Source organism: Dendrobates tinctorius, unplaced genomic scaffold, assembly GCF_039654945.1.
Source record: "Dendrobates tinctorius isolate UK_male_01 unplaced genomic scaffold, ASM3965494v1 ptg000156l, whole genome shotgun sequence".
Taxonomy (NCBI): Eukaryota; Metazoa; Chordata; class Amphibia; order Anura; family Dendrobatidae; genus Dendrobates; species Dendrobates tinctorius.
Genome location: NW_027361823.1, coordinates 23,617,397 through 23,631,713, shown reverse-complemented (window position 1 = coordinate 23,631,713; position 14,317 = coordinate 23,617,397). Strand labels below are relative to the sequence as shown.

At 47.6% G+C, this 14,317-nt stretch overlaps 1 protein-coding gene across 1 annotated transcript in view; it reads left to right on the top strand.

Annotated features, from left to right (window-relative positions):
• Positions 1-14,317, top strand: part of CCDC6 (coiled-coil domain containing 6) — a 64,384-nt gene that overhangs the window by 33,053 nt on the left and 17,014 nt on the right. The window contains exon 3 of the mRNA XM_073548268.1: positions 4,351-4,479. Coding sequence (XP_073404369.1) covers positions 4,351-4,479 — 129 coding nt within the window. The remainder of the gene's footprint in view (positions 1-4,350; positions 4,480-14,317) is intronic.

Here is a 14,317-nt window from a genome sequence, read left to right as displayed (position 1 = left end):
AATAGTGGTCTTAAGGCCCTTTTACATTTAGCGATGCACCAGCGATACGACCCGGTCAGGATCGCTAGTGCGTCGCTAAATGATCGCTAGTGAGCTTTAACACAGAAAGACCTCACAGCGATGCAGCAGCGACGCAGCGCACGATACTCACCTTTCACACACAGCGATGAAGACGTCCTCCCGCCCGCCTTCACGCGTCGCTCGTCAAAGCAGGAAGCGGACGACGAGAAATGGAGCCGCCCAATCTCGCGCGATCAGCGACGAACAGCGGGGGAGCCGGTCGGAGGTAAGTATCACACATAGCAATATCGCTGCTACGTCACAAAATCAGTGACGTTTTAGCGATATTGCTAGCGATATCGCTATGTGTAAAACCCCCTTTAGAGTCTCCCGGCTCTAGCAGTCAGTTCAGAAGTTAGTGACATTTAGGTGGTGAACACACTTTCATTCCTGCTATAGCACTTTGCATTAATTCCTGAAAATCACCTGAAGGGTTAATAAACTATTTGACAGTGCTGGATTTAAAATGGTATCACATTTGGGGTCCAATACATAGGACCCCCAAAGTCACTTCCAACCTGGATAGGTCCCTCAAAAAAATAAATGTTGTAAATTTCCTTGAAAAAAATGAAAAATTCCTGCTACATTATTAAACCTAAAAGCCTAACAAAATAAATTAGCGTTTTAAAAATGGTGCTGATGTAAAGCAGTCATGAGGGAAATGTTGTTTATTAATGTTTTTGTGTGATATGACTATCTAGAGTCAAGGGATAATCATTCAACTTTTGAAAATTGCAGTTTTTTTTACATTTTTGTCAAATTTCTTAAACTTTTTGTAAATAAACACAAAACTTAACTACCTAAATTTACCATTATCATAAATTATAATGTACCACGAAAAAACAGTCTCAAAATCAATGGGATTTGTTGAAGCGTTCCAGAAATATAACGACATAAAGTGATATTGGCCAGAATTTAAAAAATTGGCTCCATCACTAAGGGGTTAAAGTATTAGAGTGGCAGTGGCAAGTGACTGTCAACACTTAACGTATACCTGCACAATGGAAACGTACTGGAACACTTCACTATAGTTTAATTTTTTTTCTGATTTTGACATTTATTGGTAGGACTTGTATTGTCTACAGTGCATAAGGATAATGGAGTGTATCCCAGCTGGTCAAAGTATGGCGTGCCTGGTCCATTGATTTTGAAGGAAACCTGTCCCCCCCGGGCGTTTTATAGCCACCTTCACCAGCACTAAGGCTGCATTCTGTCAAGGTGGCTCTTCCGTTTCTGACCCCCAGTAAGGCTGAGTTCACACGTGGCCTTTTTTTTCGCGTTTCCGCGGCGGTTTTAACCGCGCAATTTTCCCGCGAAAACGCGAAAAATAAGCATCCCATGCATTCCTATGGGATTCCGAAATGCTGTGCTAATGCTGCGGTTTTTACCGCGGCGGAATCGCTCCGCGGCGGAATCGCTTCGCGGTAAAAACCGCAACATGCTCATTAATTTGCGGAATCGCGGCGATCCCGCACCCATAGGAATGCATTGTTCCGCTTACTTCCCGCATGTGGCTGTGCACACCATGCGGAAAGTAAGCAGAACAATTGCGGATGGTACCCATGGTCCGGAGGAGAGGAGACTGTCCTCTGGGCTTTGGGTACCATATCCCTGTAAAAAATAGAATTTTAAAATAAAAAATATTGTTATTCTTACCTTCCGGCGTCCCGCGCAGCGTTTCCGCCTCTCTCCACGCTCCCGTTCCCAGTAATCCTTTGCGAAAATGCCCGCGATGGCGTCCACTCTCGCGGGATCGCGAAGTCTCGCGGTCATTCGCGCGACGTCATCGCGAATCACCGCGAGACGTCGCGATCCCGCGATAACTGACGTCATCGCGGGCATTTTCGCAAAGTATTACTGGGAACGGCTGCGCGGGACGTCGGAGGGTAAAAATAACACCATTTTTTTTTTTTTTTTACATTCTATCTTTTACTACTGATGCTGCATAGGCGGCCTCAGTAGTAAAAAGTTGGTCACACTGGTCAAACACTGTGTTTGACGAGTGTGACCAACCTGTCACAGTTCTCCAAGCGATGCTACAGATCGCTTGGAGAACACTAGCATTCTGCAAGCTAATTACGCTTGCAAAATGCTAGTTTTTCCGCGGGGAAAATCGCGGGAATTTAAAATGCGATTTTCCCGCGGACTGGAATTCCGGAATTCTCGCGGGAATTTCCGCGAGAGTTCCGGTACGTGTGCACTTAGCCTAACACTGAAATATTAACTTTTATAGAAATAGGTCCTCATACCTGTAATGCGTCCCATAGGTATGGTGTGTCCCCCCTGAAGCAGCCACCTCCCCACCGTCATGTCTCTGTAGCGTCTGGGCACCGCCTTCCGTAAGCCGTCCATCATGCCCCTGTGCTGCCGTCTGTGTCCCGTCGTCCATAATGCCCCTGTGCTGCCGTCTGTGTCCCGTCGTCCATCATGCCCCGTGTCTGCCGTCTGTGCCCCGCCTCCTTTTGTCTCCTATGCCGGCGCCTGCTCTGAAAACTCGCATGCCCGAGAACTGTTTTCACAGAGCAGGCGCTGGCATAGGACACAGAAGGAGGCGGGGCATGATGGACGGCTATGGGAGGGCGATGCCCAGACGCTGCAGAGACATGATTGACGGTGGGGAGGCGGGTGCTTCAGGGACACACCATACCTATGGGTTGTATTACAGGTATGAGGACCTATTTATAAAAGTTAATATTTTGGAGTTACTGGGGGTCAGAAACTGAAGAGCCACCTCCACAGAATGCAGCCAAAGTGCTGCTGAAGGTGGCTTTTAGTTAAAAACGCCCTGGGGGGGTGACAATTTCCCTTTAATGGCTGGTGTTGAATGCTGCTTTATGGAATTACATTTCTGGTGGCTTTCTTTCTGCCTCCATTTATGCTGATCATGATTGCTCCCAGCAGCAGAAATCCCTCCGATCAGCTCATCATTGTGAGACATTTTTTACTAGGGGGTTTGTCTCATTCACGGGACCCCCTGTAAGCATCCATCCGAAATCTGAGGTGTTAATTACATGTAAGCCTCGCAGAGCGGAGCCTGGAAATGCAGAATGATTTCCTCACTAGTTATACTAATTGTATAATTGCCTCCAAACAGAATAATGAACTTCTCATCAGTTCCATCATCTTTTCTCCGATATCGCTTTTTGCTGCAATCACGATACACGTGATCCCTCATCCTTCTGTATATTTAGACTGTGTTCCATTTCTTCTTTCTTTTACCTCTGTACAATGCTAATCAAGTTCATGGCAGGATTGTAGAGGATTGATTCTGTAGACTGAGTATTTGGGCTGTGTGCCCACGGTGCGATTTTTAAGCGTTTTTGCCGCGATTTTCGGCGCAAAAACATTTAAAAATCTTGTACAGAACGCCACCCATGCATTCCTATGGCATTCCGCACATGCTGTGCTAATGCTGCGCTTTTTTCAGCGGCGGAATTGCATCGCGGAAAAAAACGCAGCATGCTCATTCTTTTGTGCAATTGCTGCGATTCCGCACCGATGGGAATGCATGAGAACCGCTTACTTCCCGCATGTAGCTATGCCCACCATGCGCAAAGTTAAGCATCTCATGTGCGGATGGTACCCACGGTGTGGAGGAGTAGACTGTCCTCCAGGCCCTGGGAACCATACCCCTGTAAAAAAAAGAATAAAAAATCGGGGTATATTTACCTTGCGGCGTCACGCGCAGCTTTCCCGTGCCTCAGCGTTCCCAGTAATGCCTTGCGGCAAGGTCCTGTGATGACGTAGTCTCGCGTTAATTTAGCGGTCTTGTGAGATCGCTATAGCAACACGAGACCAACGTCATCACAGGTCTCTCAAGGCATCGCTGGGAGCGTCGCTGAGGTTGCGCCGGACGTCGGAAGGTAAATATACCTCGAATTTTTTATTTTTTTTATATCATTTTTAACATTCTATCTTTTACTATTGAGGCCGCATAGGCAGCCTCAATAGTAAAAAGCTGGTCACACTTGTCAAACACTGTTTGACGAGGGTGACCAACCTGTCAATCACTTTCCAAGCGATGCTTCAAATCAAAAACGCAAACATAATTGCGGTAAAAACGCACGATTTCTGGGAAGGAGTCCGGTTTTGAGTGTCCGGTTTAAAACGCTACGTGGGCACATAGCCTTAATGTGCTGGCAATCTGTGTCTACGGCGTCGTAGGCCCTATTAATTTCCCAGGCTCTGGATCCGGTCTGTGCCTGCTTTGTATCGTTGGCCAGTTGAATAGTTTGGAATATAATGATAGACTGTCCATTTAACACTTTCCCTTCTTTGCCTTCTGCTTAGTTACAGCACGAGAAGGCAGAACTTGAACAACACCTGGAACAAGAACAAGAGTTTCAAGTTAACAAATTAATGAAGAAAATAAAGAAACTGGAAAATGACACCATCTCCAAACAGCTAACACTAGAACAGGTAATACACTGTACTGGCAGGGGAGAAGCACTAAGCTGCAATACCACACACATCCCATGCAGCAGAGTGGCACTGTGCTTGACGGAGAAAACAGCCGCTACAGTTGCAATCAAATTATTCAGCCCCACTGCAAATTCAGTTTCTTAAAACAAAAATGTACAAATTTTCTCATTTTACAAGGAAGCAATAACAATGTAAATGGCTCTAAACATCTAATATACAAGTGGTTTATTACTACTTATTGCTACTACAGCCTCAGAATTATTCACCCTCTTAAGGACAACCATTTTTAGTGCTTCATAGAGCCCCTCTGGCTGTTATAACCTGCTGCAAACGTGATGCATAACCAGACAGCACCTTCTGGCAGCGTTCCTGACAAATCTACTCATTCTTCATGGGCAATGGCCTCCAGGTCACTAATTTTCTTGGGTTTGTGTGCAGTAATGGCCTTCTACAAATCCTGTCAAAATTTTTCTATGGGGTTCAAGTAAGATAATTGTGATGGTCACTCCAAATTCTTCCAGGACTACTTCTAAAACACACCTTGGTGACTTGGAGCTTTTCTTTGGATCATTTTCCTGTTGAAGGGTTCAGTGACCCTTCAGCTTCCTCATACCCAGCATGTCATTTTCTCTTAAGATTTCCTGATACTTGACTGACTCCATGTTGCCCTCCACATTCTGCAAGTTTTCATTTGCTGAGGAAACAAGGCAGTCAGTGTATCACAAAGCCTCCTCCATGTCATGCTTCACTGTAGGCAGGCTGGTTTTTCGACATGTGCCTCACTCTTATTCCTCCAGACATTCCAATCGAGAAGCCTGTAAAGTTAGTTTTGTATCCTTGCTTCACAGAACAGGATCCCTATACTTGTGTGGCTTAGGTATGTGGTTTTGAGCATATTGGAGCTGACTCTTGTACTTTTGGGTCAGTAGGGGTGTGCATCTTAAAGAGGTGCAGACCTTCAGCATTTAGTCATGTTCCTTACTGTGCGTGCTGCCACCAATTTTGCTGCCGGACATTTGCAGTCAGTCAAGTGGTTTTTGACCTGCCGTCTCTGGAATCTGATTGCAGTCGGTGATGGCTTCCTCTTCCTGCCACATCCATGTAGTGTAGCCAGTGGTCCTTTAACTTTCAACTTGCGAACTCTGCTTCCAGCTGTATCTTTAGGCACATTCAATGTATTTTCGTTTTGCATCTTTTTTCCTTGTTTGATCAAGGGCACGATCTGTTTTCTTAACTTTTTAGACCACTTTCTTGACAATCAGTGAACGTTAGTGAACCTGAAGCCATTGCCCAGTTGCAGCATGTGATAACAGCCAGAGGGGCTCTGCGAAGTACTAAAGACGCTTGTCATCATGGGATTGAATAGTTGAAACTGCAGTAGTCACTGAAAGTGGCATTTTTGGCTGAATTTAGAGAAACCACTTGTTAGTCATGTTGAGCTATTTGAATTGTTCTGTTTGATTTATTGTAAACAGCAGGAAGTCTGTAAATTTTACTAATCAACCTAATTTGTAATGGGGGATAAGTAAATCATATGATTTTAACTGTACGTTTGCCAATCTCGTGCAGTGTAGTTATATCCATTTCAATCAGCCCCTGTAATTGTAGCATTCGGACATGGAGTTTATTCTCTCCCATTCGGGAATTAAGTTGCAGTGTGTTGGGGAGGGGGGTATTGCAGTGTTTAAAGCGTGAGAAGGCAGGTTTTGCTCATAAAACTTTTAAGTTCAAATTTTGCATTTTTTAAGTTCTTATATCATTTAACTCCATTTTGCTGCTCTCGCAGATTTTATCTACAGATTGCTGCAGTTATGTGCAGAAGTTCCTGTTTGTGACTTACATGGATGACTTCAGTCACCACAGGCTCTTCAGTGTTTTCTCTACCTTTAATTGGTCACACTTGCATGCAAGGATTCCTGTAGGATATGCCTGAATTGCTGATGTACCAGCTTAAATAACACTGTAGGCCTAGTTAAAGGAAACAAAAAAGGTTGAAGGACGACAGACGATACGTGTGAGAATGGAGATTAGCAATTGGCAGATTTTATCTTGGGCTATGGGCTTCTGAGGTGAGAGCGAAGGCTGTAAATGCTCGGTAAAGAGATTATTACTAGGCTGGAAGTGACCATATCATTTTGAGTGAGCCCATTCATAATTCTAATCTTTTTAATTGTTTATTTTTTTAAATAGGTTTAGACTTAAGCCCCCGTCACACACAGTGATCTCGCTAGCGAGATCGCTGCTGAGACACAAATTTTGTGACGCAACAGCGATCTCACCAGTTAGATCGCTGTGTGTGAAACTTACCAGCGACCGGCCCCCCTGCCGGTTATTGCCGATTATGCTCGAATGGCCTGGACATTTTTTTGATCGTTGGTCTCCCGCTGGCCAGCATGCATCGCTGCGTGTGGCAGGTGGGAGACCAGCGAGCTGGAGCCTGGTAACCAAGGTAAACATCGGGTTTCTAAGCGGCACTTAGAAACCCAATGTGTACCTTGGTTACCAGCTCCCTGCACCAGCGCGCTGGTATCTAACGTACACAGTGGGTAACTAAGCGACGTGCTTGTTACCCGCGTGTCGCTGTCCTGATCACTGGTGAAATCTGCCTGTTTGGCAGCTCACCAGCGATCATGTAGCGACACACCAGCGATCCTGACAATGTCATATCGTTGTCGGGATTGCTGGTGCGTCGCTATGTGTGACGGGGCCCTTAATGAACTCTATGGTGACGTTTTTGGCTGCAATACCTGTTATCGAATAGCATCGACTATATAGGATTGTCTTTAGCTGATGCAATTGTCATCGTGTGCGCAGCCATTTAGACTGAGTTGCATTTTATCACTTTACATTTATGCCCAGGCCCTAAACTTGGCATATGAATTTTTTTTTTTTTGCCCCCCCCCCCCCCCACACTCGCTTGTCTAAGGCCTCTTTCACACTTCAGTTTTTTGTCAGTTACAATCCGCCAAAAAGGTGGAGAAGCGGATCCGGTCTTAACTTTCACTCCCTCTTCAGGCCAAAAGCACAAGCCCCTATCACAGACATTTGCGCTGATGACCTGGCCTCCCACTTTATAGAGAAAATAGACAATATCCGTCAGGAAATCCGCTCCCAATCACCAAGTTCAGTGACTCCCATCCCTCCCTGCATTTCCCCTGGCTCACTCTCCACATTCGATCCCATCACAGAAGAAGTCGTCTCCAGGCTCCTCTCCTCTTCTCGTCCGACTACATGCACAACCGACCCCATTCCCTCACATCTCCTCCAGTCTCTCTCTCCAGTCGTCACAACTCGCCTAACTACAATCTTTAATCTCTCCCTCTCCTCTGGCACCTTCCCCTCATCCTTCAAACACTCTATCATTACTTCATTACTAAAGAAACCCACCCTCGACCCATCCTGCACAAACAACTACAGACCAGTCTCCAATCTCCCCTTCATCTCTAAACTCTTGGAGCGCCTGATATACTCCCGCCTTACCCGTTACCTCTCCACTCACTCCCTCCTAGACCCTTAACAGTCCGGTTTCCGCCCCCTACATTCGACAGAAACTGCACTCATCAAAGTGACCAATGACCTTCTGACAGCAAAACGTAATGGTGACCACTCTCTGCTCATTCTTCTCGACCTTTCTGCAGCTTTTGACACTGTTGACTAGAGTTGAGCGAAACGGGTCGAAAAAATTCAAAAGTCGCCGACTTTTGGCAAAGTCGGGTTTCATGAAACGAAACCCGACCCTAGGATGAGGTCGGCCACGAGGTCGGCGACTTACGCGCCAAAGTCGCGTTTCAAAAGTTTGTTTTGCGCTCTTTTTCAGCCAATCAGGATCCACGGACACTGTGGGCAACGTGATGACATAGGCACGGGTCACCACCATCTTTCAGAAGGGCATGCAAGTGATTGGCTTGCTTTGGTGGGCGTCACAGGGGGTATAAAAGGGCGTGCACGCCAACCGCCATCTTACTTCTGCCGATCTTAGTATAGGGAGAGGTTGCTGCTGATTCTGTAGGGAGAGCGTTAGGCAGGGAAGAAGACAAAAAAACTGCTTCTGCTGCTAGCGATTTGGCCTGCACAACACACCAGTCACTGTGTGTGCAGTGCAAGGGGAGGCTATATAGTGGTGTATCAGTGGTGTTGGTTGTTGGTCTGCCTTCTAAGGCTTCCTGACATTCCTGCATTGCTGTTTACCCACTGCTCCGCAAACTGCTTTTTTAAAAGCAATCCAATCTCCCTTATCCTCTAGTCACTTTTGTCACAGCTGTGCCATCGAGCCTGTCACATAGCGCTCAGATATTCATTGGGCCTCACACAATCCAAAAGTGTCCATCCAGTGTCCAAAAGTGTGTGCAGAGATTCAAAATCTCCCTTATCCTCTAGTCACTTTGGTCACAGCTGTGCCATCGAGCCTGTCACATAGCGCTCAGATATCAGTGGGCCTCACACAATCCAAAAGTGTCCATCCAGTGTCCAAAAGTGTGTGCAGAGATTCAAAATCTCCCTTATCCTCTAGTCACTTTGGTCACAGCTGTGCCATCGAGCCTGTCACATAGCGCTCAGATATCAGTGGGCCTCACACAATCCAAAAGTGTCCAGTGTCCAAAAGTGTGTGCAGAGATTCAAAATCTCCCTTATCCTCTAGTCACTTAGGTCACAGCTGTGCCATCGAGCCTGTCACATAGCGCTCAGATATCAGTGGGCCTCACACAATCCAAAAGTGTCCATCCAGTGTCCAAAAGTGTGTGCAGAGATTCAAAATCTCCCTTATCCTCTAGTCACTTTGGTCACAGCTGTGCCATCGACCCTGTCACATAGCGCTCAGATATCAGTGGGTCTCACACAATCCAAAAGTGTCCAGTGTCCACAAGTGTCTGCATAAATTCAAAATCTCCCCTGTCCTATAGACACCTTGTACCTTGTTTTACATTACTATATAGTTTGTTGGATTTTGTCTACATTTCTACCAAAAATGAGGAAGGCTGGTGGAAGAGGCCGTGGAATTGGGCGGGGGTTGGCAGCTGGTAATGATGGTGTTGGTGGTGGATCTGATGGTAGTGGCAAGAGCAAAATAGGACCGAATGCAGGAGGTGTTGAGCCTGCGTCATCGTCTGGCTACATAAGGCCTCGAACGCTTAGTTTTCTAGGAGTTGGCAAACCGCTTTTAAAGCCAAAGCATCAGGAAAAAGTTTTGTCTTACATTGCTGACTCAGCCTCCAGCTCTATCGCCTCCTCTTCTTCAGTTGTAAAAAGTAAAAGCACTGAGTCGTCATTGGAGGCTCATGTTCATGAACCACACCTTTCCTTGTGTCCTTCACCCCAACCAAGATTGAAGGATGACGCAGGCCATACTACTGATTACTCCATGGAGCTGTTTTCACATACCATGCCTGGATTATCAAGTGAAATGGTGAATTACCCAGGCCAAGATGAATCTGACATGGAGTGCACTGATGCACAGCCGCTGATGGATGATTCTGCGGGTACATTCACTCAGAGCACTACATTGTCCTCGCAGTGTACAGAGCCAGATTCTGACCCTGATGAGACTCAGGTGCCCCTTCCCGCATACTATACCACCATACACGGTGACACAGAGGAAGGTGCACATGACATAGAAGAGGAGGTGATGGATGACCCAGTTGTTGACCCAGATTGGCATCCATTGGGGGAAGAGGGTGGTGCTTCCAATAGCTCAGATGAGGAGCATCCACAGCAGACATTGACATCGCAACAGCTGTTATCTGGCAGGCCCGGAGCACTCCAAAGACAGGTTCCAAACATCAAAAGAGTTGCTGGACAGCTTGTCCAGAGGGTTAAAAGATCACAGCGTGCTAGGCCGCAAAATGTCTGCCAAAGTAGGAAGAGTGCAGTGTGGCACTTTTTTGACCAAAATCCTCATGATCAGGCCAAGGTTATCTGTAAGAAGTGCGCAAAGACCTTTAGCCGAGGGAAAAATCTGAAAAATTTGAATACCAGTTGCATGCTTAGACATTTAACCAGCATGCACTTGCAAGCGTGGACACAACACCAAACCTCAAGTGCCACATGTGCAACTGATCACAACGAAGGTAGTCAGCAACGCTACATTGTTTCCCCCACTGTAAGCCCACCGGTTAGCACAGCAGCAAATGTTGAGGTGTCGTTGCAAGACCACAGCAGTCAGGGAATCCCACTGTTATATCAACGAAAGACTGATTCTAGGCCATCAGAAAGAACACCAACTCCATCACCATCATCAACCTCTCTCAGTCCGCCCTGTCCACCGCTACTTCCACCATATGCAGCTCTCAAGTCCAGCTCACCCTCCCAGACACTATGAGTAGGTCAAGAAAGTACTCAGTCTCTCATCCGCGTACACTGGGTTTGAACGCCCACATTGCCAAACTAATCTCGTTTGAGATGATGCCCTTTCGGTTGGTGGAAAGAACAGCTTTCCGCGAACTCATGGCCTTTGCAGTACCACGCTATGACCTACCCAGTCGCCACTAATTCTCTCGCAAAGCCATCCCAGCCCTCCACCATCATGTGAAAGACCGCATTGTCCATGCACTCAAGCAGTCAGTGAGCGGAAAGGTGCACCTCACAACTGATGCATGGTCCAGTCGGCATGGCCAGGGCCGTTACGTGTCCATCACTGCGCACTGGGTTAATGTGGTGGATGCAGGGTCCACAGGGGACAGCGGTGGTGGGACAGTGCTGCCTAGCCCACGGTATAGGAAACAGTTGGCTGTAGGCGTTCGACCCTCCTCCTCCTCCTCCTCCAGAAGCGAAAGCTCGTCCACAGAGCGCAGTCGTACGAGCACTCCATCTGCAGCTGCCACTGTTGCACACGATGTGTCCCCCTATCGAGCAGCTAGTGGAAAGCGTCAGCAGGCTGTGTTGCAGATGATGTGTTTGGGCAACAGACACACCGCCGAGGTGCTGGCCGAGTACTTGAAGCGACAAACTGAGTCATGGCTGGGCAGTGTACATCTTGAGGCAGGCAAGGTAGTTAGTGATAACGGCCGTAATTTTGTGTCAGCCATTGCCCTTTCAAAACTCAACCACATACCTTGCTTGGCTCACACCTTGAACCTGGTGGTGCAGTGCTTCCTCAAAAATTATCCGGAGTTAACAGCCCTGCTCCAGAAGGTGCGAAGACTGTGCACGCACATCCGCCGGTCGCCTGTACACTCCGTTCGTATGCAGAAGCTGCAGCAATTGCTCCACCTTCCCAACCACCGCCTCATTATCGACATTGCAACAAGGTGGAACTCCACCCTGCACATGGTGGAGCGGCTGTGCGAGCAGAGGCAGGCCATAATGCATTTGTGGGAGGATACACGGCCAGGCACTTTGAGAGCAGACATGGAGTTGACAGGTGTGCAGTGGTCGAAGCTGAAAGACCTTTGTAAAGTCCTTCAGTGTTTTGAGGAATGCACACGGCTGGTAAGCGCAGACGACGCCATCCTAAGCATGAGCATCCCACTTATGCGTCTGCTCATGCAAACTTTGACGCACCTTAAGGAGCAGGCGTCTGCAGCCAATGTTGATGAGGAGGAAGAGGAGAAGGGAATCCTTGATGACATTCAGTCATTGTCTGCTCAGGGACCTCTCGTGGACGAGGTGGAGGAAGAGGAGGAGGAGGATGATGATGGGGATGATTACTTAGGGGAGGAGGATGCATCTCGTGGGGCAAGTGAAAATGTTGGCGTGGCAAGGTCTGGTACAGGGTTTGTGCGTGACTGGAGGGATGTGGATTTGCCAGAAAGTGCTCCTCCACCCAGCACTCGCAGTGCATCATTGACACCGGGAACATTGGCCCACATGTCATATTATGCCTTGCGGATCCTAAAAAGGGACCCCCGCATTGCCAAAATGATGAACGATGACGACTACTGGTTGGCCAGCATCCTGGATCCACGCTATAAAGGCAAATTACAAAACATCATGCCACAGGAGAACCTTGACCTAATATTGGCTAATAAACAAGCAAATCTGGTAAATCGGTTGCTTGAGGCATTCCCAGCACACAGCAGCGGTGATGGTTCTCACACGAGTCGTACGGGCCGGGGGCAGCTTGGCAGAGGTGTTCGTGGTGCACACAGCAGAAGTGGCGTTGGAGACAGGGGTTTCATGACAATGTTGTGGACTGATTTTTCAAATACCGCTCACACAACTGGTAATACTGCATCGATGGAAAGTGACAGGAGACAGCAGTTGTCAACTATGGTTACAAACTACTTTTCCTCCCATATCGATGTTCTCCCACACAGGTCATTCCCCTTTGACTATTGGGCCGCTAAACTGGACACCTGGCCTGAATTGGCCCAATATGCCTTACAGGAGCTCGCTTGCCCAGCTGCAAGTGTGCTATCGGAAAGAGTCTTCAGTGCAGCTGGATCAATCCTGACAGAAAAAAGGACCTGTCTGTCAACCCAAAATGTGGATGATCTAACCTTCATTAAAATGAACCACGCATGGGTTTCCAAGGATTTTGTCCCACCTTCCCCTGATGACACATAGGGTGACAGAAAAATGGCTTGCTTTGGTCCACCTCTTCCTGGTACTTCACCTATTTCGCCTTTTGCATCAGCTGAATGTCCAACATCAACATATGCCACTTTCTAAAACTCCCTAACTGTGCTGCCTCCCCCCCCATGGCCGGGGTCACCACCTAGCGCACGACACCGTGCAAGTGCCGTTGCCCTGGACAGGTGGGTAGGCCGACTCTTGGGCGCGGGCACTGGCACAGGGTCCCTCATAGTGCAATCAAGTGTCTCTGACGGTGGTGGTGCACACCCGCCGTCAGACACACCTCTGTACTATGAGGGGCCCAGTGCCAGTACCGACGCCCACGAGTGGGCCCCCTTGCTTGGGCAGGGCCCCAGCATTTGCAATCTTTACCTCTCCCTGCTCCTCCGCTGTGTAATCTGGGCCGTCAAATCCATACTGTGCCTGACACCGTCTGAGCCTGCCTCCTGATGTATAGACATATATTTTGAATGTGTACGCTATCCACACATGTTATCCGGGGATACGGTACCCTTTCTAACCTTTGTGCAATCCATACTGGGCCTAACACCGTCTGAGCCTGCCTCCTGAGACATATATTTTGAATGTGTACGCTATCCATACATGTTATCCAGGGATACGGTACCTTTTCTAACCTTTGTGCAATCACGTGCAATCCATACTGGGCCTAACACCGTCTGAGCCTGCCTCCTGAGACATATATTTTGAATGTGTACGCTATCCATACATGTTATCTGGGGATACGGTACCCTTTCTAACCTTTGTGCAATCACGTGCAATCCATACTGGGCCTGACACTGTCTGAGCCTGCCTCCTGAGACATATATTTTGAATGTGTACGCTATCCATACATGTTATCTGGGGATACGGTACCCTTTCTAACCTTTGTGCAATCACGTGCAATCCATACTGGGCCTAACACCGTCTGAGCCTGCCTCCTGAGACATATATTTTGAATGTGCAAGCTATCCATACATGTTATCTGGGGATACGGTACCCTTTCTAACCTTTGTGCAATCACGTGCAATCCATACTGGGCCTAACACCGTCTGAGCCTGCCTCCTGAGACATATATTTTGAATGTGTACGCTATCCATACATGTTATCTGGGGATACGGTACCCTTTCTAACCTTTGTGCAATCACGTGCAATCCATACTGGGCCTAACACCGTCTGAGCCTGCCTCCTGAGACATATATTTTGAATGTGTACGCTATTCATACATGTTATCCGGGGATACGGTACCCTTTCTAACCTTTGTGCAATCACGTGTAATCCATACTGGGCGTGAGAACGGCTGGCGAGCTGTTAAGCAAGCTACAGC